Source organism: Nomascus leucogenys, chromosome 22a, assembly GCF_006542625.1.
Source record: "Nomascus leucogenys isolate Asia chromosome 22a, Asia_NLE_v1, whole genome shotgun sequence".
Taxonomy (NCBI): Eukaryota; Metazoa; Chordata; class Mammalia; order Primates; family Hylobatidae; genus Nomascus; species Nomascus leucogenys.
The window spans coordinates 77,651,118-77,676,550 of record NC_044402.1 but is presented as its reverse complement, the minus strand read 5'-3'; the positions used below and the strand labels follow the sequence as shown (position 1 = coordinate 77,676,550).

Sequence of the window (25,433 nt, the reverse complement as noted above, 5' to 3'; positions counted from 1 at the left end):
TATTATTATGTCTCTGCATCTTTCATGTGAGGTCCTTTGCAGTTTTCTCCTAACTTGTTTTCATTGTGCAGATCATGTTGCAGGGTTTTCACATAACAGCTGAAAGGGATTAATAGGAGTTGAAGAAGCTTGCTTCAATTACAAGTAATTAATTTAGGCTTCACTTATCTCAAGGAATATCTGAATATACAAATTTACACATAAATCCTGGGAGTGTCAAATTATGCAACCTAGAGAAAGTAAGCTCTATAGCTTTTTGGGCGTTGATCGCTATAGTCAGGGGTGTGTGTGTGGTTTTTGAATGAAATCGTAAAACCACTGCCAGTATTATCTACTTCACCTGGTTTTGAATAATTCCAGGAAGCTAGAAACTGAAAACCAGTCTTGTTATAGAGTTAGAAAGATTGTAAATGCAGAAGAGGAAGAAAAAAACGAAACCAAACCATTTATCTATCCTCTTTGAACCCTTATTAGAGTTCACAATATTCCTGGTTTCAAATACTTGAAGTTTTCTCTGGGCAATGATTACTTTTTAAATATTGTTTTTAATGTAAGACATAAAACATACGCATTGCAGATTTAAAGCATACTTGGAAATAACAAGGAGAAAGATAAAAATCGTTTATTCCACAGCATTTAATATATTGGTAACTATCCTTCAATTTTTTTCTAGGCACGTTTTTATAAAATGAGCCAATGCTATACAAACGTTTTTGTAACTTCTTTTTTTAATTTGTATTATTTTGTGAGTAGGTGAAAAAGAAATTTGTAAAGATTAAACGATGACAGCATGTTGTAGTATTACACACTGTTGAAGGGCGCCATCTGTGGCGTGGTGGCTGTGTTTTGGTGGGAAGAGGTTCTCTTGGGGTTCCCGTTTTTCTCCCAGCTCTGGGTGGGCAATACTGACCACTCTCCGACCTAAAGGGACTTCTCCGTTTGCCTTTGACGACCTGAGTTTAGAAGAATGGAGACACGTGGGAGTTCAGAGGAGGGCGTTCAGGGTGACTGCGAACACGAGCTCCCGGCGCTGTCCACATCTCCCCTGGGCAGGGCCCACTGGCCCTAGCCCGGGAGGGGAGCAAGGACGGGAGGGCACTTGGCAGTGGCACGGTCTGGGTCCAAGCCTTTAGCACCCCCCACCCCGGCTGGCGCCATTCTCGGGCGGTAAAGTGAGATAAAAGCAGGGCAAGGTTTTGCAACTCCAAATCAGGGAGGCGCAGCTCCTACACCAACGCCTTTCCGGGGCTCCGGGTGTGTTTGTTCCAACTGTTTAAACTGTTTCAAAGCGTCCGAACTCCAGCGACCTTCGCAAACAACTCTTTATCTCGCGGGCGAGAGCGCTGCCCTTATTTGCGGGGAAGGGCAAACTGAACGCCGGCACCGGGGCGCTAACGGAGACCTCCTCTAGGTTCCCCGCCTGCTGGGACCCCAGCTGGCAGTCCCTTCCCGCCCCCGGACCGCGAGCTTCTTGCGTCAGCCCCGGCGCGGGTGGGGGATTTTCAGAAGCTCAGCCCGCGCGGCCAGCGGGGGAAGGAAGGGCCCGGACTCTTGCCCCGCCCTTGTGGGGCGGGAGGCGGAGCGGGGCAGGGGCCCGCCGGCGTGTCGCCGATTACCGAGTGCCGGGGAGCCCGGAGGAGCCGCCGACGCCGCCACCGCCGCCGTCGCCACCAGAGCCGCCCTGTCCGCGCCGCGCCTCGGCAGCTGGAACAGGGCCGCCGTCGGGGAGCCCCAACACACGGTCCACAGCTCATCATGATGGACTTGGAGCTGCCGCCGCCGGGACTCCCGTCCCAGCAGGTGCTGCCTCGGCCCTCTGGGCCCTGCGGTGGTGCCGGGACGGGGGCGGGGGAGCTAGGGAACCGCGGCCTGGGAGGGACAGCTGCAGCCGGCTTCCGTTACGTCTGGCCAGAGCCAGGACCGCGGCGCTGGCTGGAGCCGCCGCGCTTGCACCGGGGCAGGACGGGGAGGGGCAGCGGGGACGCGGCCGGGTGATCCGACCCACCACGAGCCCGAGGGCGAACGGGTGGGAAGTTGCGGGAAGGTCTGGGGACTGAGGCCGCGCGCGTGGGCCTTGGGGGCGAATCCAGCCGCATCCCCGGTCCCCAGAGCTGGGACTCCGGAGCCCCTAAGTTTGAGCGGCCCGGTGGGCGGCGGGGCAAGAGGGGGCGGACGCTGGCCGTCTGAGCCGGCGCGGCCCGGCCCTTCCGGGGCTGCGCGGCTCCCCCGCCTCGGTGCCGGCAAAAATGTGCCTAGTCACGGGGCCGCTCTCGGGGGAACTGAGGTCGCCTTCGGGCTGGGACCCGGAGCCTCTTCGCTGCGCCCCAAGATCTCCTTGTGTGCGGGCTGCGGCGCGCTCACCCCGCTGGGCCATCTGTGGGCGCTGCTTTGCGAAGTCATCCATCTGTCGGATCACTCTCTGGCAGCCTTGAGCTCTCTTGAAAGCCCAGCCCCGGGACGTGGGAGGAGCGCCTGAAGTGCCCAGAGGGCTCAGAAGCCCCGACGTGTGGCGGCTGAGCTGGGCCCCGTTCACTTTCTCGGCCGGGGAAGGGGTTCGGGCCCGGGCACCCGGAGTTGGCCCCTCGTAACGCCGCGGGAAAGTACGGGCGAGGGCAGCGGACTCTGAGGCCGGAGTCGGCGGCACCCGGGGCTTCTAGTTCGGACGCGGTGCCCCCTGGTGGCACGCACTGCCCGCGTGGCCTTGGCTTCCGTGACAGCGGTCGGTTGGCCGTCACAGCAGCCCTCGGTTGGCCCTTTCCTGCTTTATAGCGTGCAAACCTCGCCGCGCCAGGGCCAAGGGACAAGTTGGAGCTGTTGATCTGTTGCGCAATTGTTATTTTCCCCAGAGCGGCTTTGTCTTTGGATTTAGCGTTTCAGAATTGCAGTTCCAAAATGTGTAAGACAGGATATTCTCTTCTGTGCTGTCAAGGGTAAGAGTTGCGAGTGTAGATTAGAATTTCTATTGCTTTTAGTCTGTTAATAATTTTTTGCTTTCAGCTATTATTTCTCCCCTGAGTACTTTATATATTTTTCCTTTTCAGTTGAGAATTTGCCTCAATTTCTTAACATGTTCCCCCTCTTCTGCAGGGGCAGAGAATGGAAGGCTTGCGTTTCAAAATACTTGCTAATTTCTGTAAATTGTTATAAAAGTGAAAAGAAGTTTCTGCTCATCCTTTGTAGAAACTTTAAAAGTAGATATTTATATTTCTAACTTCTTTTGTAAATGAATTTTAGGAAAAAAATTGGAATTCAAGGAAATGTGTACTTGATGTACGGTAAATACGTTTATGCTGTTAAATGTAAAGTTTTCGGTTAATTCCAAAGATCTATTGTAAAGTTTTAAGTTATGGACAATGTATTAATTGTGCTTTTTTCCCCCTTTAAAGTTGTTTGTCTTAAACTTTTCCCCAATCTTCATTGGGATTGTATTCTTCTGGTTCCAACTAGTGAAGAAGTAAATTGTACTTGCCGATTTATTTAATAGCTGCTGTTCAAGAGTTATCTATAGGAATGCTTGTTTGACTGAAGGATATATGATAAAAATGAACTTTAGTTTTTCTAATTTCCGGAATTGTCTACAGCCCTCTATTATTTTTGAATTTTTCTTTCTTTGCTGTGTAATATAACATTCCATATACAAAAATGCGTGAAACATATGTACCGCATTGTGTATTTTCCAATTACGTTTGATAAAAATAACTGCTTTTCTACCTTTGTAATCAGACATCGATTTGCATATTTGAAAACATAAAAAGAACAAGAAAATTTAGAATTGATTTTATGTATGATTCATATTAGGTTGTCATCCATAAAGATTTGAACAGAGTCAAACACTTTCTTGACCTTTTGTCAAAAAAACTCTCCAGGTGTGAAGTGGTGGTAGGATATAGTTTTTCACCTTCTATGCAGAGGATGTGTTGATAAACAGGGCAGTAAGGAGAGCCTTAGATTCGGTATCTCCATTAGATGGAAGGAACCATCCATTACTCTTTTCAAGGGTGTCTTGGAGAGATAAAGCGCTTTCCTAGATGAGGGATGAAGTTGATATTGAAATAGACCGATGAGATTATTTTTAAGTCAAACAAAAGAAAAATAGGGCAGGCCTCTCATCTCCTGAATGAATGTTAAGCAAAGAACAACTTGACTATTTAGATATGTGAAAAATCTCTTGAGAGGTTGTGGAAGCAGCATGTAGGAGGATAAATGCATAACTCATATCAGTCTTTTACGCGTTAAAAATAACTTGGGCCATTTTGAAATCTATCTTTCTTGCCCTGGGTTCTTATAAGCAATGTTGGGGGGAAAACCGACTCTGCCTTTAGGATTACCAGGAAAGGTTGAAAGCCAGATGCATCATTTTTGTTAATATTTGTTTTTATTGAGGATAAATCATGTTTAACAAAGCTGCATGAAAAAAAGGAACCCAACAAGTACATTTTTTTTTTCTGGCAATTTCCTCTGTCCTGACTGAAGACATTTAAAGGGGGTTTTGTGTCAATATTTCCTCCTTAACTGTTCCTCGAGCCTGGGTTAATTTTTCAGTATGCAGGAAGAATTTGGCACTAAGATAATAATAGATAAGTTACTGGGCATGTCCCTGGGTGCCAGACATAACTGCTTCACATGCATAATTTTACAGTAACCTCACGGGAAATATTATTATCCCTGGTTTCCAGGTTGGGAAAACCAGGCATAATAGTTAGATCAGGCATTAGGTTAGGAAAGGTTAGGAGAGAGGCATAGAGAAAGGCCAAGACCTGCTAAGGTGACCAAACTATTGAGTGGCCAAGGTAGCATTCAAACAGGTTTGACTCCTGGGGGCTCCTAATCACCACTTCCAGACTGTACCAAAATTCCTTAAACTCTAAATAGGAAGAAAAGCTCACACTTCAAAAAGTGGGTAAGTTGAGATTTGCCTATTCTGGGGGAAGGAGAGGCCGGAATATAAAAGATTAATGTCTGCAGCTTTTCCATTTAGCAAGACATTTAATCACTGTATATGAGGTGGGGAGGTGGACCTTGTTAAATACAGGGAGAGTGAATACAATCTATCAATGGAATTACCCACTGTGGTCCTTTTAAGGAAGGCCTCGGTGGGTTCAATTTAGAGAGGCAGAACTGTTTTTTGTTTTTTGTTTTTTTTGAGACAGAGTCTTGTTCTGTTGCCCAGGCTGGAGTGCAGTGGCCTGATCTTGGCTCACTGCAACCTCCACTTCCCGGGTTCAAGTAATTCTCCTGCTTCAGCCTCCCGAGTAGCTGGGATTATAGGCACCCACTGCCCGGCTAATTTTTGTATTTTTAGTAGAGATGGAGTTTCACCATGTTGGCCAGGCTGGGCTGGTCTTGAACTCCTGACCTCAGGTGATCCACCCGCCTTGGCCTCCCAAAGTGTTGGGATTACAGGTGTGAGCCACTGTGCCAGTCTGTTTCTTAATATAATAATAGTTTTTTAAATTCCTGGGGTTTTGGCAATGCCCAAGATTCTGCCTCACATTTTTCAGAAACTGTTTGCCTTTTTTCTTAATTAAATCTCTTAGCTACTGGAGTCTTTGCCTTTGTTTGTCTTGCTACTTGGTACATTTCTTCTGTTCCATTGGCTCTTTTTGTTTTGAAGTAGTGCTCAAAAATAAGTTTGGTAGTAAGAATATGGTGAAGAGTGTGACAGACAGGGTTAAACCAAGTTGAAGGAAAGAGAGCAGAATGGGGAAAATTTGAGTTGAAAACAGCTAGCAGAAACCTGATGGCGCAAATTCAACCCTAATCTCATGTTTTGGCACTTCTGAACTATAGCAAGCATAAGGGCTCAACTCTTACCTAGTTGAAGTTTACTTGGGTCTTTGAGAATAGTACATCTCAAAATTAAACACTTTCTTAGTCCTTATTGTTAAGTTGTTTTTGGAATTATTGTCTTATTTGTCTGAATTAAGTGTGCTGCAGGACTTATAGGATCTGATGGATGATTTGCCTAAAAGTTGGTCCAGGTCAGTCTCAGGGCATTTAAGTGCTTGGTCCAGCCACTTTCTGAAAGTTGACTGAAATATGTTGCACACCAGGGTAGAGGAGGACAAGTTTACTAGATGTCATTTTTAACCTGCTTGTCTTCATCTCTGACTGTAGAAATGTATATTCATTATAACTTTGCCACAAATAGAGAATAGAGTTTATTCTTTGATCATCTGATTTCTAGGAGCCATTGAAATTTCACTGCTACCTGCTTTTAAATAAGCACCAACAAACATTTATTAAAAAGGCTTTAAGGTATAGGCCAAGATTTATTCAATTGCTAATGGTATGTTTTCTGTAAATGAAAGCAAAAATATGTTCAAGTGTATAATATTAAATATTAACATTCAGAAACTGTTGGAGAAATACAGATGGCTTTCTTTTTTTTTTTTTTTTTTTTTTTGAGACGCAGTCTTGCTCTGTCACCCAGGCTGGAGTGCAGTGGCGTGATCTCTGCTCACTGCAAGCTCCACTTCCCAGGTTCACGCCATTCTCCTGCCTCAGCCTCCTGAGTAGCTGGGACTACAGGCGCCTGCCACCACACCTGGCTAATTTTTTGTATTTTTAGTAGAGATAGGGTTTCACCGTGTTAGCCAGGATGATCTCGATCTCCTGACCTCATGATCCACCTGCCTCACCCTCCCAAAGTGCTGGGATTACAGGCCTAAGCCACCGCGCCTGGCCTAGATGGCTTTCTTATACCAGACTATACCCCAGACGTGAAAACAAGACTGTTAAACAAAATCCTGTGCTACCTAAAGTTTGAGCCTTCTGTGTGTCAGCTTCTGCCGTAATTAATAACTCTTAACTATGACTATTAAGTATATTAAGAACTTTGAGTAGGGGAGGCACGTTTAATCATTCGTTTTTATGGCATATGTACTATAATACCTGTGTGTTGCAAATCCTGGTATTTAAAAGTCTTTTTGCGTATTTGAGCATGTAAGTTTATTTGGTCCAAACTGTTGGTACTAGTAAAGACAAGTCCAGGGCATAAGGAGGACTTACAGCACCAAGTTCGTCTTTTTTTTTTTTTTTTTTTTTTGAGACAGAGTCTCACTGGGTCACCCAGGCTGGAGTGCATTGGTACAATCTGGGCTCACTGCAACCTCCACCTCCCGAGTTCAAGCGAGTCTCCTGCCTCAGCCTCCCAAGTAGCTGGGATTACAAGTGTGTGCCACCACGCCCAGTTAGTTTTTGTATTTTTTTTTTTTTTTTTTTTTTTTTGAGACGGAGTCTTGCTCTGTCTCCCAGGCTGGAGTGCAGTGGCGCAATCTCGGCTCACTGCAAGCTCCGCCTCCCGGGTTCACACCATTCTCCTGCCTCAGCCTCTCCAAGTAGCTGGGACTACAGGCACCCACCACCATGCCCGGCTAATTTTTTGTATTTTTAGTAGAGACGGGGTTTCACTGTGGTCTTGATCTCCTGACCTCCTGATCCGCCCGCCTTGGCCTCCCAAAGTGCTGGGATTACAAGAATTTTTGTATTTTTAGTAAAGATGGAGTTTCACTATGTTGGCCAGGCTGGTCTCAAACTCCCGACCTCAGGTGATCCGCCCACCTTGGCCTCTGAAAGTGCTGGGATTATAGGCGTGAGCCACCGCGCCTGGCCTCCAAGTCCATCTTTCAAAGTCCCTGTTGATAATTGACTCTTGAGAGTCATTACAGTCCATCAACAGCCTGTATTCTGAATATATATATTTTTTAATTCTAAGACAATGCTAAATAGCCATTCCAAATAAGGTTAGAACTGAGACTTTAGGGCCTGTATTATCAGCTGTACACTGACAAGCTCTGAACTCTATTGCTTTTTCAAATCAGAGAAGAAAAATGAGTAAGAAAAGAAAAATATGGATCACTTTGGCTTTGATGCCTCCTCTGAGTTTATAGTTTTTACCTTCTGTATTACTTAGGTGATCCTCTCTAATGGTATTTTAAATCTCTCTTGATACTTGTCTTATTTATGTATCTTTTTTTTCTCTATAGTAGATAGAATTTATAGATATATGTGTATTTTAAAGTAAGATACAATTTACGTACCATACAATTTACCCATTTAATCTAATTCAGGGTTATGCAACCCTATGAATTTAGTAGTTTATTCATAGAGTTATGCAACCGTCACTGTAATCAATTTTCAACACCCTCAAAAGAAACCCCATATCCATTAGCAGTCACTTCCCATTTCCCCTCAACTCTCCTGGCCCCTGGTAACTACTCAGTTATTTTCTGTACCTATGGATTTGCCTATTCTGGACATATCATGTAAATGGAATAGCATGTAAATGGAATCATACAGTATTTATCCTTCTGTTGCTGGCTTCTTTCACAGCAATATGTTTTCAAGGTTTAAAAATGTTGCAACATATATCGATAGCGTCATTCCTTTTTATGGCTGCCTACTATTCCACTGTATGGCTATACCACATTTTATTTATCCAGTCGATGATCATTTGAGTTGTTTCCACTTTTTATATTTCTGTTTGTTTCTTACAGCAGTGGTTCTCAAACTGTTGTATATTAGACTCACCATCAGTGTTTAAAAAACTAATGCCCAGGCCATATCCCTCATGAAATCAAAATCTCTGGGGGTGGGGCCCAGGCATCACTATTTTTTAAAGGTTCTGAGGGAATTCTAACGAGCAGTCAGGTTTGAGAGCCAGTGCCCTAGGGCAGCAGTCTGCAACCTTTTAGCACCAGGGACTAGTTTTGTGGAAGACAGTTTTTCCATAGAATGAGGTAGAGGATGGTTTCAGGATGAAACTGTTCCACCTCATATCATCAGGCATTAGATTGTCCTAAGGAGCTGGCAACCTACATCCCTTGCATGCTCAGTTTACAGCAGTGTTCTGGCTTCTCTGATAAACTAATGCTGCTGCTAATCTGACAGGAGGTGGAGCTCCGGCGGGAATGCTGGCCTACTGCTCAACTCCTGCTGTGCGGCCTGGTTCCTAACAGGCCACTGACCCGTCCAGCCAGCAGGTGGGGACCCCTGCCCTAGGGGACCCACCTCAGTGCTTGGTATTCATTGAAGTATATAGTGATTTAGAAAATCTGGTTAGGATGTCTTATTTAAATCATGAAAGCAAGTGCTTTTGTCTTTGATCACTGCCCTTCACAGTCTTACAGTTAACACCTACATTCAGGAACTGTGTTTCAAAGTGCCTGGCGAGTGTTTGAAACTCACTAAATATATATAACCTGGGCTCATTAAACCCCTCCAGAAGATTTGGGTAACTTTGTTATGAAAGGGCTTCCCTGAAGTGGGTCAGCAGGATTGTTCTGTGTTTTTTCAGGAATGTGGCCTGTGATAACTTGCAATCTAGATTATTTGGAAATAGCGCCGAGAGAAGCCAGTGAGGACAGAATGCTCAGAAGCTTGGGATAGGTGTTGGACATCCTGGAGGCCAGGACGGAACACTGTCTTACTCTAGGAAGCTGTGTTCCTGGGCCTCATTATCTTCCTCCGTTAAAAACAAAAGACTTAAATCTCTACAGCAACTTCTAGCAACTTCATTTTTTGGTTCTTTGTATCTGCCTGACAAAGTCCCACTTTATAGTGGCTCCCACTTATATTTACCTGAATGGCTTTTGGGTTGACATGTTTGGAAACTGGGGCTAACTTCCAAACTGTTGGCAATTTGTGTGTGGGTGTGCGTGCCACAGCACAGCAGTCCCACTTGAGAGACTTGATGGTGTGGTGGTTGGGGGGCTTCTGAAGCTGGCTTAGCCCCAGCCCTATATACCCACACCACAGATGGTGGGAACAAGCCCAGAAGAGAGTGGGTAACTCTGTCCACTGTGTCCTCCACAGCCAAGGTTGCCAGGCAGAGCTCGCAAGGTGCAATTCCGGTCTTGTCTTTGACCGTTGCCCCTTTGTGTGGAGGGGTGTATTTAGTCACCCTTCTGGAAGCATGCTTTTCTAATTCTAGTCATCAGTAGTTTGTTGCTTTAAGATTTTGAAAATGGTATCCCGTTATTTTACTTGTTCTTAGGAGTTTCATATTGAACGATGTACATAATGTGATTCAAGTACCTCAAAACAGAAGGACTTCAGTTAAGATTTAGGCTCTATGCAACATACACTTCTTGCGTTTTCTCATTCAATGTCCTTTCCTTTTTTTTTTTTTTTTTTTTGCAAGAATGTAGCTGACATTCAGAGTAGATTAGTACTCTCAATGTCTGTGTGAAAGAAATGACCTTAATATGAGGACAATATTGACTGTGTATTTAGGGGCCCATTGATAAGGCGTATAGAATTTTGCCTTATTTCAGACCTGACAATCTCTTGTCTGCTCTGCTTCCGCATAAAATTATAATACTGCACATGGATGTAAAACCCAACCTATTCCTTGCCTAAGGGACTAGAATAGAGGGAAGAGTGACTGTAGTTCTTTGTTGCCTTTTGTGAAGGTAACAGGCACAGAGGTATGATGCATGATGGAATTATATACCTCTTCTTGAGGTGTTTGAGGGCTAAGGACCTGTACTTTTTTTTTGGTTTGTTTTGCAGTACTGGGGCTAGGGAGCCTTGCTGTTGCATCTAGAGAGTGTTGAAGAACCATGAATATTTCGCAAAAAGAAAATAATTTTTTTAACCATTAAAACTCCTGGTAGTGACTTCATCTGGCAAGTAAAAAACTCTCATTTTTTAAGGAAAATTACTCTGTTGCCTAGGCTGGAGTAGAGTGGCATGATCATGGCTCACTGCACCTTCAAACTGCTGGGCTCAAGCCATTCTTCCACCTTAGCCTCCCAAGTAGCTACAACTGCAGGCGTGCACCACCGGACCCGGCTAATTTTTTAATTTTTTGAGGAAAATGAGAGTTTTTTACTTGCAATAGGAAAACTTGCCAATTTTTCAAGTTATTTTTATTCTTGATGATTCTCTATGAGACATAATTAAAATATACATAGAAAAAACAACCCTAGGCCAGGTGCGGTGGCTCACACCTGTAATCCCAACACTTTGGGGAGTCGAGGTGGGAGGATCACTAGAGACCAGGAGTTTGAGATGAGCCTGGGCAACATATTGAGACACTGTCTTCTCAAAAAATTAAAAAATTAGCCAGGTCCGGTGGTGCACACCTGCAGTTGTAGCTACTTGGGAGGCTAAGGTGGAAGAATGGCTTGAGCCCAGGAGTTTGAAGGTGCAGTGAGCCATGATCATGCCACTGTACTCCAGCCTAGGCAACAGAGTAAGATCCTGTCTCAAAAAAAAAAAAAAGAAAAATCAACCCTAGTGGACTGGAACAGGGCTGGTTTACTTTGTGTCAGCTGCAGTGCCCCCACTCACCAACCCACATGTTCTTCTCCTGCTGGTTCCCAAGCAGAGACCAGGACCAAGAATGAGAATCATCCTGTGGGTGCAGTTTGTATCTTATCCTCCAGAGACAGCACTTCACCCTCTGTTAGAAACTTCTTTACCACACTGCCTGTTTGGTGAAATCCTTAGGGCAGTGACTTCCAAACTGTGATCCAGGGGCCACCCTTGGTGGGAGGATCAGGAAGGAGGGGGAATGCATCTTAAGAAAAGTTGGGGGAACCTCATATCTCTTCTCATTGATCCTGAGAAGTAAAGTCTTTCTTCCTCAGAGAGATGCGGGTAGACATGACTCGCCTAGATAGAAACTCATTCGTCTCCCTCCCTTCTGCCTCTGCAGGACTCTTGGAAGTCTGGGGCCCTGGGAGCATGCGGCTCTTGCTGTGTGCTACAGGTTTCCAAAGTTCGCTTGATAACAGTACAATTGTGCTGTAAATTGTGCAATAATGGAGATCGAGGAAACAATTAGTCTTTCATCTTCATTCATGTTACCAGCTCACTTCCTATGGTGTGAAAAGAACCAGACTTTGGAATTAGGCGACATCTGAATACAGACAGAACTGGCAAGATTATGGGGAAGAAAAGGGAAAAGAAATGAACATTTTCAAAGAGGTTAAGCCATTTGGCCAGGACAACACTGCTTGCAGGTAGCAGAACTGGGATTTTGACTGTCCATAATCCGTATTCTCTGCTTGTTTTACTCCTTCCCTCTCTTCTTTCTTTTTTCGTTGTCTAATGACCTACAGACATTCTGTCAGCTGCTAAAGAATGAGGGACTCCTTTATAAAGATTGATAGGACAGTGCCGCCACTCAAGGAGTTCCTTCCATGTGGACCAGTGGGGGCGCTGTTGACGCATGGGCTGGACTTCTCCTTGGAGCAGAGTCCTGTTCCACGGATCCTTGTGACAAGCAGAAACTGCCCCACCACACCTCCATACAATTCCTAATGCTTCCGGGTGATCCAACCGCCCCCGTGGAACCACGGTGGTGCATGGACTTCTAGAGACCATTTGAAGCCAGGACATTGCTGCTTGTTCTTAGGAAATCTCAGCATATTACTTTCTGGTTTTTTGTAGGGAAGCCTGCCATCTCCCCAGGTGGCAGCTTGTTTATACCTTTTATCCTAACCTAAAGCAGGTGATGGGACAGAGGTCATGGAATATAATGAAAGTGCCACAAAGGTAGAGTCTGGGTATATTTTATTTACTCAGGTAGAGTGGCTTGTCCAGATCCCCTCACGCAGAGCAACATTTGATATGGTAATTGTTACTGCTGAAGTTTGCCATTTCTCAGACCTACGGTTGCAAGGAATTGGTAACAAAAGGATAAACTAAACATTGTTACTATTTTAATTTTCAAGGAGATGAAGTTAAAATCATATGTGTCATATATCTCTGGGGCTTACCTACCTTTTCTGCTGGGCACTTTTTGAAGAAGTCTGAATACTGAGGTAGGAGAGTAAAGGGGGGAAAGTAAGTTTGCCCACTTTTCATCCTTTTTCTGACCATCATCCTGAGGGAAGTAACTAGAATCTGCTAAGAAAATTCACTTAATCAGCAGTTAATTGATTGATTGTTATATTGTCCACATTGCAAAATTCTTTAAAGGATATTTGAAGATACGATCACATTTGTTCTCTTACAATCTATTTTATTGTTTATTAGAAGGGGTGTGTGTTAATAGTTCTTAAGATATCATGCTTTATTTCCGGTAGCATATCCAAGAAATAATTTAGAAGTATTGTTAATGGGAACGATGTTAAATAATTTTTCTATGACTAGTAGTTGGTTCATATATGATATAAAACATGGTATCTTTGTTACTTAAGTAATTTGAACTCTAGCCCCATATATCTTAGGTAGACAATGAAAATACTGAATTGTGAGTCTAAATAATATACACTTACTCCCATTCCACAAATATTTATTAGGTATCTACACACCCTAGGAAACTTTCAGGGCATGAAGCTGTTTTAATCTTCCAAGATAATGCAGCACGTATCCCCCTTGAGGGATATTTGTTTTTCAAATTGCTCCTCTGTGTCTCCTCTGCTTAGGATATGAGTTCCTCTAAGTAAAGACTGTATTTTAATCTTTTGTGTAATTCTGATGTCTAGCACCATGCCTGGTGCTTACTTAATAGTTGCTCAGTCAGTTTGAGGGTGTGAGTCCATTAACTGCCCTGTAGGAGCTTGATATTTAATATAAACTAGTCTGTGATACATGACAATGCTGTGACAGTGCAGATGAGAAAATGTGACTTCTAACTGGGGTGCTCAGAGAGGATATCCTGGAGGAACTGCCATTTTAACTAGACTTTTCTTTTAAGCAGGTAGATTTTGTTTGGTTCAGGCTTCAGCTGGAAGCCCAAGCAATGGTGCAGATATGAGCTGGACTATGACAGAATATTGGGCCAGTGGGGCTGACAAGGTTAATTTGGGGGTTGCCATAGAGGGCCTTCAGTGCTCATGTGCACTGTTTCAAGTTTGTACAGGGCATCTGGAAACCATGGAAGATTCTGGAAAGGGCAAGGTACGTAAACTGGATGTGGATAGGAAGTTATTGTGGCAGGTGAATTGGAAGATGGACAGGTTGGAGGCAGGAAGATGGTGAGTGGGCTCCTGCCAAGGTGTAGGTCTGAGCATTGTTGTGACGGCTTAGTTGGTTTGACATCAGCACACATATTGAGGATCTGTCATTGTAACTCTAAATTGTATCCTTGTTAGACACGTAAAAGTAACTTTTTAGAGCCTCCTTTTTTAAGGAGGGAAGTGGATTGTGCTCAAGCTTGCATGCTCTGCTGTTCCTGTGCTTTAACAGATATTCATCCACCAGTGTGGTCATCGACAAAAGGAGAGGAAAAACTAGCCAGAAGTTGCCATTTTGCTTAAAGAATGGATTCCTTTCTTCCTCAAGGTGGCACAGAGAGAGTTTCTCTCTTTTTGCCCTTCTCTTAGATTGATTTACTGTTTTTAGTAAATTTTAACAGTCTGATCCTTGCTTCCAATTACAATGATTAGCAGTATTTGCCCAAGACAAGAAAAAACGATTTCCTCTCTTTTCTCTCCTATGAGCTTTTCCTGTGAGCCCCAAGCAGACAGATGGGGACATCTAGCAATGCTGTTAACAACAGCTGCAGTCCGCTGGACTCTGCAACACTGGGCACGGTACAAAGTGCTCTGACAAACTCTTCTGCCCTTTGCAATCCTTGCTATGCCTTGTGAGGTGAGGAGCATTCTCCCTGTTTTATAGGTGAAGAACTGAGGCAAAGAGAGGTTATGTCATTAGATTTTACAATAGGGTGTGCTTCCATTTCATCATCTTTAGATTGATGTTACTGTGACATCATCTTCCTAGAATTAACTAAGTGAACTGGGCACAGGAAATAGCACATGGCATACATTCAGCAAATAGTGGTTATGATCATTATCATCATTCGATTTCTTCTTGAAAAAAATCCCTTTTCTTTTTTTGAGACAAGAGTCTCACTCTGTCACCCAGGCTGGAGTGCAGTGGTGCAATCTCGGCTCACTGCAAGCTCCGCCTCCCGGGTTTAACGCCATTCTCCTGCCTCAGCCTCCCGAGTAGCTGGGACTACAGGCACGGGCCACCACGCCCGGCTAATTTTTTGTATTTTTAGTAGAGACGGAGTTTCACCGTGTTGGCCAGGATGGTCTCTAACTCCTGACCTCGTGATCCCCTGCCTCGGCCTCCCAAAGTGCTGGGATTACAGGCATGAGCCACCACGCCTGGCAAAAATCCCTCCTTGAGTTCCAGTGTAAACACTCACCCCCTTTTTTGCTGTTTGCTATAAACCTCTCATTCTCCTTGGTCTTCTTGTCCTTGTGTGAGGGCCTGGTTGTGTGGAGACTGAGGTCTTCTGAGACAGAAAACCAACCCATAGCAAGGCCTGGTGTGTGCCCTAGAACGGCAGAGGCCCCACCCGTTGCCCCGGCTTCTCTCGAAGACCCTCCAGCCTGTCTGCTGGATTCCTTGTACTTATGAGGATTGTTAAACCATCTCATAGGATTCCTTTCCAGATTCAGCCCTTCATTTGTGGCAGCATTTCTTACTCTGAGGTTCTGGGCCTAGAAACCCAGTGTCCATAGGCAAGGTCTAGGGACAGAGAGTTTATAGAAAGTGGGAGTGCATCAGTGGAAGGCTAAATCCAGACATGAACTGAGCTGGCCTGGGTGGCCTTGTCCTTTTGCCATCCTCGTAACCCTTTAAAGGCTTTAAGACACTTCTTTTGTAATAACTACCCCTAACTAAATTTGGCCAGAGCTGTGAAGGGAAAGAAAATCTAAGACCCTTGAGCGAGATGACAGCCGAACGTTTTACATTTTTACTACCTTTGTTGTTGCCATGCACGGCTGATACATAAACAAGTAATGGCCTCATCTTCTATTTTTTTTATTTACTGGTTAGACCCAGAACCCTAAAATGTAGAAGCTTCTCATGGTCATTTGGCATTTGCAACAGGAGCTGAATTTATTAATAGTACTAATACCTCATCCTTGGGTTGTCCGATATTTTTAAGGGGCATTTACATCCTTTGTTTTTCATATGGAAAGCTTTTCCGTAAGGGCTGGTATCATTTTGGCCTTCCATTGCAGGAACAGCACAGGGAGGTTCAGTGGCTAGGCCACAGTTACCCACACAGCTAGGTAGCAGCAGAGGCCCCACCTGGCACCACCTGGCTTCCTAAGCCCATCGCACTGTGCAGCCTCCCTGAGGAAGCCTAGAGTGGATAGGAACTCTGGTTCTTTCAAGATAAACCTGAGTTGGATCTCACTGTCACCATTCATCAGATGGGGGGATGTCTTCAGGCAAAAGTACTTAACCTCTCTGTTTCTGTTTCCTTACTCCAAAATAGTAATGATCATACTACTACCCACCTGGGTGGATTGGTGTGCGTATAAAGGAGGTCACGGGGACAAGTGGTTGGAAGAGTGTTGAGCACATAGAAAGTACAAGATAAACAGTGGCCATTATGTTACTAGTTAGACTATATCATACTTGTCTTTATCTGGGCTTAGAATCTTGACACTGAGATCTTTCATTCTCAGATCTTAATATGAAGGCTTACCAGGTAACCACTACCCCAGCATAATTATTTAGTGGGTTCATACATGTGAAAGCAGTTGAAATACAATTTCTGAACTCCGGGTTAATTTATATCCTTAGTTGGAACAGGTAGTACTCTCCCAGCACCTAAGGCCTCTCACTTCTATCCATTCTTCAGATGACCTTTGCAATAATCATGGTAATTGAGTAGCATCTGCACCATAACATTGTTGAATAACATCAAAATGATCCATTTAGCCATCATGAGCCCTCCTAGTAATTCCGACTCACACCAGTTCTTTCAGGTTATTGAGGTAGCTTTTACAAATAATTGCTAACAGTACAAATACTGTCTCAGGTATTTTGGAAGGGTGAATTTTCCCATTGATTTCAGTGTATCTTTAGGAAGTAATTTGCAAAACCGAAGAGTTTGGTTCCGTCGAACTCACCCCTAAGGAGTGTGGAGGGCCACATTGTAGGTGTATGCTGCACTGTCCCTCACGCTTGAAATTTGGCTCATGCAACCAATGAACTGAATTTTTAATTTCGTTAAATTTTGATTTAAATTTTAAAACAGAAATAGTATAAAATATTTTTCTGCTAAATATACCTTGTAGTGTTGGCAAGACTACATTTCGTGTTACCATGCTGGGTAAGATTTCTTATAGCGTGTATTGTGTTTTGTCACCTCGTTAATAATTTTCTTATTTTGGTTGCATGTTAAAATAATTTTGGATATATTGGGTTAAATAAATGTATTGTTAAAATTAAATTCACTTGTTTCTTTTTTTGTTGGTGAGGCTAGGCTACTAAAAAATTTAAAATTGCCTATGTGGATTGCATTATATTTCTATTAGTGCTGCTTTAGCTGAAAGTAGCCTATTAAAAAAAAAAACCATTATTTTCAGACGTATGGACTTCATAGAATCAGAGGTATTTAGAGGAAGGGATCTTGGGGGTCACCTAACCCAGCTCCAACCTTTTGCAAGTGGTAAGACCAAGGCCAGAGGCTACTATAAAATGACTGACCTCCTCCCAGATGGGGACTGGATCCAGTGGCTTTATAGCCTTTACCTTGGATCCTGGTTTTACTTGGAAACATAGCAGACATCAGAGCTGCAGAGAACTTCTACCAAATCCGGAGTGAAGAAAATGCCTTATTTATTCATTTATTTATTTATTTATGGAGACTGGGTATTGCTCTGTGGCCTAGGCTGTAGTATAGTGGCAGAAACATGGCTCACTGCAGCCTCAACCTCCTGGGCTCCAGGATCTTCATGCCTCAACCTTCTGAGTAGCTGGGGCCACAGGTACGCGCCACCATGCCTGGCTATTTTTTTTTCTCTTTTGTAGAGACTGAGTCTTCCGTGTTGGCCAGGCTGATATCAAAACTCCTGGGCTCAAGTGGTCCTTCTACTTTGGTCCCCCAAAGTGCTGGGATAACAGGTGTGAGCCATCATGCCTGTTTTGGCAGTTTTTAGGGGCCCACACTAATTTTGAGCCAGGTTTGCGCTTGATAATGTAATGCTGGAGGCTGGGCAGGGGAGATGATCTGCCTGAAAGGGCTGAGAACTGGGAGGCTGTTATTCCTATAGTATTGAGCAAAGGCACGGTCTTAGAGAACCACACAATATTCACAGCTTGCCGGTTGGAGAAGGAAAGTCTTCTGAAAAAAAAAGAGTACAGAGGCCGGGGCGGTGGCTCATGCCTGTAATGCCAGCACTTTGGGAGGCCGAGGCAGGCGGATCACCTAAGGTGAGGAGATCGAGACCAGCCTGACCAACATGGAGAAACCCTGTCTGTACTAAAAATGCAAAATTGGCCAGGTGTGGTGGCGCATGCCTGTAATCCAAACAACTCGGGAGGCTGAGGCAAGAGAATCGCTTGAACCCGGGAGGCGGCGGTTGCAGTGAGTGAGCTGAGATCACGCCATTGCACTCCAGCCTGGGCAACAAGAGCGAAACTCTGTGTCAAAAAAAAAAAAAAAAAAAAGAAAAGAAAAGAAAAAGAAAAAAACAGAGTACAGGTCAGACATTGGGCAATTTTCTCATAACAGAATTTCATAGGCCATTAATTTGGTTACAGACTTGAATAGCACACAACAGTTCTCTAAGGGTCAGTTTTCAAAGTAATTCCTAATATTTAATGAATTTTTAAGTAATAGAAATTGCAGTAGGAAAGTCTAGCTTGAAATCTAATTTGTGTTAGGTTGACCAGGTGACAACCACCCACCCCTGGATTCTGCTCAGTTAGGTCAGACCTGGAGCCAGTTGCCCATTTAGCCGTCTCAGGCCTCAGGATCCTCATTTATAAACCTTGGGTTTGGACTGCAGTCTCCATGATCACTGTCAGCTCTCCTTAGTCAGTTGGTTGTTCTAAATGTAGTTTAGTGGCCATGAAACACCTGTTCCTGAGTGATACATCTTTAGAGAGAAAGCCTTTTCCTGGTCTTTAAGGAGCCGGTAGATGGGTCAACCTGGCTGGACTTGCTTTTTCAAGTCTGCCTTGTCTATTAAAAAGGCTGAGCTTACTGATTTTGCCTGTCACGTTTGAGTGTTCCTGAGACTTTGCCCAACCTCGGTCTTATCTGCGGGTACCCCAGCCTCTGCATTCCTTGCCCCTACAAAATGTGCTGCCAGTTCCAAAGGCACAAACGAAAATTAGCTTGGCTGGAGCATGGCTAGGCACACACCAGTGGTTAAAGAAATGCTGTTTGCTGGCTGACACTTCTGGAGTGGAAGTTTATTCCTTTTTCTTTTTTTCTTTTCTTTTTTTTTTTTTTTTTTTTTTGCGGGGTGGGGCAGAGTTTTGCTCTTGTTGCCCAGGTTGGAGTGCAATGGCACGATCTCGGCTTGGAGCGATCTCGGGTCACCACAACCTCCGCTTCCTGGGTTCAAGCGATTCTCTTGCCTTAGCCTCTGGAGTAGCTGAGATTATAGGCTCCCGCCACCACGCCCGGCTAATTTTTTGTATTTTTTAGTAGAGACAGCGTTTCACCACGTTGGTCAGGCTGGTCTTGAACTCCTGACCTTATGATCCACCTGCCTCGGCCTCCCAAAGTGCTGGGATTACAGGCTTGAGGCACGGCGCCCAGCCTTTATTCCTTTCTTTGGCCTCAATTTTATTGTTAAGAGATAGTGGGAAGGGCCCAATTTTGAAATGATCCTGGAATTAATGTAGGAGGCCTTGTATAAGCAGTTAATGTGTATTTATTGAGTGGGTACCCTGTGCCAATATGATACAAGGTGTGAAGGACAGATGAGTTGGGAAAGGCATGGGGAAAGCATGCTCACACTGCTGGTGCGAGTGTAAAAGGTACAACCTCTATGTAGGGCTATTTGGCAGTATATACTCTTTGACCCAGCAACTCCACTTTTTTTTTTTTTTTTTTTGAGACGGAGTCTCACTCTGTCGCCCAGGCTGGAGTGCAGTGGCGCGATCTCGGCTCACTGCAAGCTCCACCTCCCGGGTTCACGCCATTCTCCTGCCTCAGCCCCTCCAAGTAGCTGGGACTACAGGCGCCCGCCACCACGCCCGGCTAATTTTTTGTATTTTTAGTAGAGACAGGGTTTCACCATGGTCTCGATCTCCTGACCTCGTGATCCGCCCGCCTCGGCCTCCCAAAGTGCTGGGATTACAAGCGTGAGCCACCGCGCCCAGCTGCAACTCCACTTTTAAGTATTTATCTTACAGATACCCTCACATATTTATGAAATTATTTATATACAAGGATATTCATTATAGCAATATTTGTAATGGCAAAAAGAAACAAAATTCAGATGGGGGACTGATTAATTATGTTATTAAGTAATACTGTTTCAGTACATCTGTGTAATGAAATAATGTCCAGTCATTAAAAATAGTGAGACAAAGTCTGGGTGCAGGGGCTCACGCCTGTAATCCCAGCACTTTGGGAGGCTGAAGCCAGAGGATTGCTTGAGACCAGCCTGGGCAACATAGTGAGACTCTGTCTCTACAAAATAAATAAATAAATAAAATATTAGCCAGGCATAGTGGCACATGCCTGTAATCTCAGCTATTCAGGAGGCTGAAGTGGGAAGACTGCTTGAGCCCAGGAGGTTGAGGCTGCAGTGAGCTGTGATTCTGCCACTGCACTCCAGCCTGGGCAACAGAACAAGACCCTATCTTAGAAAGAAAGAAAGAAAAAAAAAAAAGGGACAACTCACAACTCTATGCCCTGATGTAGAACCATCTCCAAAATATATTAAATGAGTGTGGGATACTATGCTTATATGCGATTGCGTGTATTTAATGGCTTCCTAATTAAACAAATAAAAAAAAACCTGATACCAGTGATTGCCTTGGAGGAAGGTAACTTGGAAATTACTTTTGCAACTTTTAAATTTTATACCACGTACACCTGGTGTCTATTTTTAAAAAGCCATTTTCATGCCCTAAATGAGTGTAGTCAGACCATAGTAAGAAAACCCTGTAAGACATACAAAGTATGGGGGTAATTACTGGCTTTATGGGAAGATTGATTTCAATGCAAAACTCTCCGTATGCAAGTGAGTCGTCCTGATTTCAATGCTAAGCTCTCTTCAGGCAAGTTAAATTGGCCTGATTTGCCTGTTAAGTTGTATGGAGTAGGCAAGTCTGAGTGTCCAGAGGGCAGACCTTTAACTCTTAGTTTCCCGCCTAGGGAGAAGGCACGGGGCTAAAGTGGTTTCCAGAACGTGTCTGTTGTGGTGTGAACACCAAGGAGCAGTGGACAAGCTTCCCAGGCTCAAGGTCAGAAGGTTTGGACCGGAGTCCTGCCTCTGCTACTTGCTGAATATGTGATTTGGGGCAGGTTGCTTAATCCCCAAAGCCTCAACATGTTCATCTAGAAATGAAGATTACAGGCCGGACGCAGTGGCTCACACCTGTAATCCCAGCACTTTGGGAGGCTGAGGCAGGCAGATCACCTGAGGTCAGGAGTTCGAGACCAGCTTGGCCAACATGGCAAAACCCCATCCCTACTAAAAATACAAAAATTAGCTGGGCATGGTGGCAGGTGCCTGTAATCCCAGCTACTCGGGAGGCTGAGGCAGGAGAATCACTTCAACCCAGGAGGTGGAGGTTGCAATGAGCTGAGATTGTGCCACTGCACTCCAGCCTAGGCAACAGAGTGAGACTCTGTCTCAAAAAAAAAAAAAGATTACAATACTTGGCCCACCTCCCTCATGCTACTGTAGCATGAGGCTCAAATGAGATAGCAACCATGAACACTCCTGTAAACTATGAAGTGTGCAAACACCAGGTGTAATAGAAGCTGTTAGGTACCTGTGAGGCCAGCAGACTGTAGCAAGAGATGCTAATTTAAAAAGAATTAAGGTGAAGCAAAGATCTTTTCCCTCTGCCAAATAACTTGGCAAGAGTTGTAAAATTAGAAAAGTAGACCCTTAGTAGTTTGATAATCCTTTGACCTCTGACCCTGCACAAATGATCTCACCCTTTAGACCTGTTCCCTTACTTGCAAAATGAGAGGGGCTGTCTGGGTGATTCCTGTGGTCCCTTCCAGTTGTAGCATTCCGTGACAGTGTGGCATTAACAGTAATTCCCATCTTGGCTGAGATGGATGAGTCATACTAACTGAAAAGTCAAAATACGAGGAGGAAGTCTCTTTATGTATGAGAATTTTCCTTGAGCTAGAGACTCAGAGCCTCTTGGGGAGGAGATGAGGGAAAACATTGCCACCACCAAGAAGGGAGACGAAGGATGTATAAAGAGAATGGAGATGAATTTATTTATTTATTTATTTTTTTTTTTGAGACAGAGTCTCTCTGTTGCCAAGGCTGGAGTGCAGTGGCGCAGTCTCGGATCACTGCAAGCTCCGCCTCCCGGGTTCACACCATCCTCCTGCCTCAGCCTCCTGAGTAGCTGGGACTACAGGTGCCCACCACCACACCTGGCTAATTTTTTGTATTTTTAGTAGAGATGGGGTTTCACCCTTAGCCAGGATGGTCTCCATCTCCTGACCTCGTGATCCGCCCGCCTGGGCCTCCCAAAGTGCTGGGATTACAGGCATGTGCCACCGCACCGAGCCGAGATTATTTACTTCTTGTGTGTTCTTGCCACCTCCATAGCCTCCTTTGCTTTCAAATGCCCATTTGGGCTGGGCCTTTGGAAAATAGATTTAACCCTTGTTTATTGGAAGGATATTCACACAGTAGGCCAGTTATACACTTTATGGCAGTTGTTACCTCCTCTGTGAGGTCTTTCTGTGCAGATTTAGTGGCACCTCCTCCATGCTGCCTGGGCTTCTACTTGCTTCTCATCACTTTGTCTCATAACTCAGATCAGAGACTGTCTCTTACTCATCTTTGTATCCCTGGCATCTGAGGGGTGGTATTTGATGGGTAGATGGATTAGTGATCCACTTAGGGTATTTACACTAATCTTGTTGATCTTGACCACTACCTTTATAACCACCACCATTCTACAAGTTTTAACTTTTTTTTTTTTTTTTTGAGACAGAGTTTTGCTCTTGTCACCCAGGCTGGAGTGCAATGGCGTGATCTTGGCTCACTGCAACCTCTGCCTCCCCGGGTTCAAGCGATTCTCCTGCCTCAGCCTCCCAAGTAGCTGGGAATACAGGCACCTGCCACCACGCCTGGCTAATTTTTTTGTGTTTTTAGTAGAGACGGGGTTTCACCGTGTTAGCCAGGATGGTCTTGATCTCCTGACCTTGTGATCCACCTGCCTCAGCCTCCCAAAGTGCTGGGATTACAGGCGTGACCCACCGCACCCAGCATGGATCTATTTTTTTTTTAAAGCTAAGTGTTTTTTACATATAATAATATTGTTAATAAAATGTATCTAAAATTCATAGGACCAGCACACAAGGTCTCTGGCTAGCAGCAGTAAATGGCATTTAGTACTTACTTAGCCCCCAAGCCTGGATGACTGACTGTACTGACTTATTATTACTTTTAGCTATTTGTAGGTAGTTACATCTGAAAATTGACCAGGCACAGTGGTTCATGCCTGTAATCTCAGCACTTTGGGAGACCAAGGCAGGAGGATCAGTTGGGGCCAAGAATTTGAGACCAGCATGAGTAACATAACAAGAACCATCTCTACAAAAAATAAAAATTAACCAGGCATGGTGATGCATGCTACTTGGGAGGCCAAGGTGGGAGGATCACTTGAGCCTAGGAATTAGAAGCTGCAGTGAGCTAGGAAGGTGCCACTGCACTCCAGCCTGGGCAACAGAGCAAGACTCTTATCTCTTTAAAAAAAAAAAATCTGAAAAGGACCCCAAGGATTGAACTTTATCTTTACATTTATCTTTACAAATCCAGGATCAAAAAAGAGGGTAAAGGATCACTTGGGGAGTTTAGAAGTGGCAGAAGTATCTGTAGAAGCCCTACGGTGTGAATGTGCTGGATTATGTGTGCCCACCCTCATGGTGGACTTCCTTGGAGGAGGAGGGTACACCAGCATGGGCAGCAAAGCTGTTTGACCTCAAGGTGGAGATCTGAGCCACCTGGTTAGTCCATGCCCAGTTAATTTCTATGGAGTTTGGTAAAGTAGGTTAGGGAGTTGGATCCAGTGTTCCTGAAGGTTCTGTTGGTAATATGGCAGGGGTCGGGTCGGGAGTGGGGAGGGTTGGATCATTCTAAGGGCAGTAGAAGACCTAATCCCAAAGGTGAGAAGTTCCTCTCTGTGGAGGACAGCATTTAGAACTCAATACATGTATGGCTTGTTCAAAAATGGGGAAGAGATTAGAAAATTTATCCTACTGTTTGCTTGTCAAACCAAGCCATTCTCTCAGCAAAGGAGTGAAACCCTTACATAAGTCTTTTGAAGCCTAGCAGCAGTATCCTACTCAAACACAAACCACCAAAAAAAAAAAAAGACAAAAACAAAAAAAAAACACCTCCTTGGGGACCCAGATGTGAAACCTCTCATGGAAAATTCAGCACCATGTGCTTTTTGTAGCAGGTAGGATCACTTGCTGTTTTGGAAATTAACTTTTTTTTCTGACATCTTTTTGACTGAACTCTGCATGTGCCTCTTGAGAAAATAATCCAAATTCTTGCTTTCTTCACTTTCCAGTTTTGCTTTATCTTTGCATCATGCTCTGCAGTTTACAGACAAGCATAATGGGTGAGAGTTCCAGTAAATTGGCTGGATCATATTTCTTAGATTGAGTCATGACTGAGGAACTTGTTTGGGAACAGGAAGCAGCCCATGAAAACGGCTGCACATAGTAACCTGCCAGATTGAAGAAACTGGACCACTTTCTGGTGGAAAGATAAAAGGGCAGAAAAATGGTTCTATAACTCAGGGAATGGTAAATTTGTGAACTAGGGTTTTAACTTGTTGAATAATACGTCTTTGTGTGTATTTGGGCTTTTTTATGCTGTTAAAAGTCTCTAGTTTTTCAAGATAAGGGAAAGGAAAACTTGGATTCGTGGTAACTGTTGCTACCTCTTAAGTGTCTCTGCTGATGTATACAACATGTTGCTAGGCCAGTTATTTTTTTTAAGGCACTGTAGTTACATAGAAATAAACCTGGCAACATTTACACTTGGCCTAGATGGCTGTAAGGCCCCTTTTGTCTCCAGTATTCTGTGTTTCTGTATTTTAATCACTTACTTTACAATTGTAGCAACACAATCAAGATAGCAAATCAGTCTAGTAAAACCAAAAGTACTGGAATGTGGGAAATAGAATGACCTAGAATTCTTGCTGAGAAAACAATTGGTATTGCTATATTCTTGTAATGCAGTGTGAGAAAAGCCAGAGAAGTAAATAGGCAGGTACATGTCTACGACATGTAATAGTCATCAGCAAGACGTATTTTAATAACACATCTGCTTGGTGTCATTTTGCTTTATTTAATAAGGATTACGACTGCAGGGTAGAGATTTGTAAATGAAGGAGATCTCTGTTGTTTTTGTTTTGTTTTTGCTTTTGTTTTGTTTTGTTTTAAGACAGGGCTGCAGGGCAGTACATGATCATGGCTCACTGCAGCCTTCATCTCCTGGGCTCAAGTGATCCTCCCACATCAGTTTCCCAAGTAGCTGGGA

General features: G+C 44.2%; 1 protein-coding gene across 3 annotated transcripts in view; it reads left to right on the top strand.

The window, feature by feature from the left end:
• The window catches only part of NFE2L2 (nuclear factor, erythroid 2 like 2), a 162,709-nt gene that overhangs the window by 125,876 nt on the left and 11,400 nt on the right, over positions 1-25,433 (top strand). The window contains exon 1 of one of the 3 annotated variants that reach the window (XM_030803674.1): positions 1,212-1,800. The exons of 1 other annotated variant lie outside the window; for it this stretch is intronic. In XM_030803674.1, the coding sequence (XP_030659534.1) occupies positions 1,756-1,800 (45 nt within the window). In that variant the 5' untranslated portion in view covers positions 1,212-1,755. Of the gene's footprint in view, positions 1-1,211; positions 1,801-2,116; positions 2,931-25,433 lie in introns of those variants that run through there. One more of the 3 variants, XM_003253760.4, reaches the window with a different exon arrangement.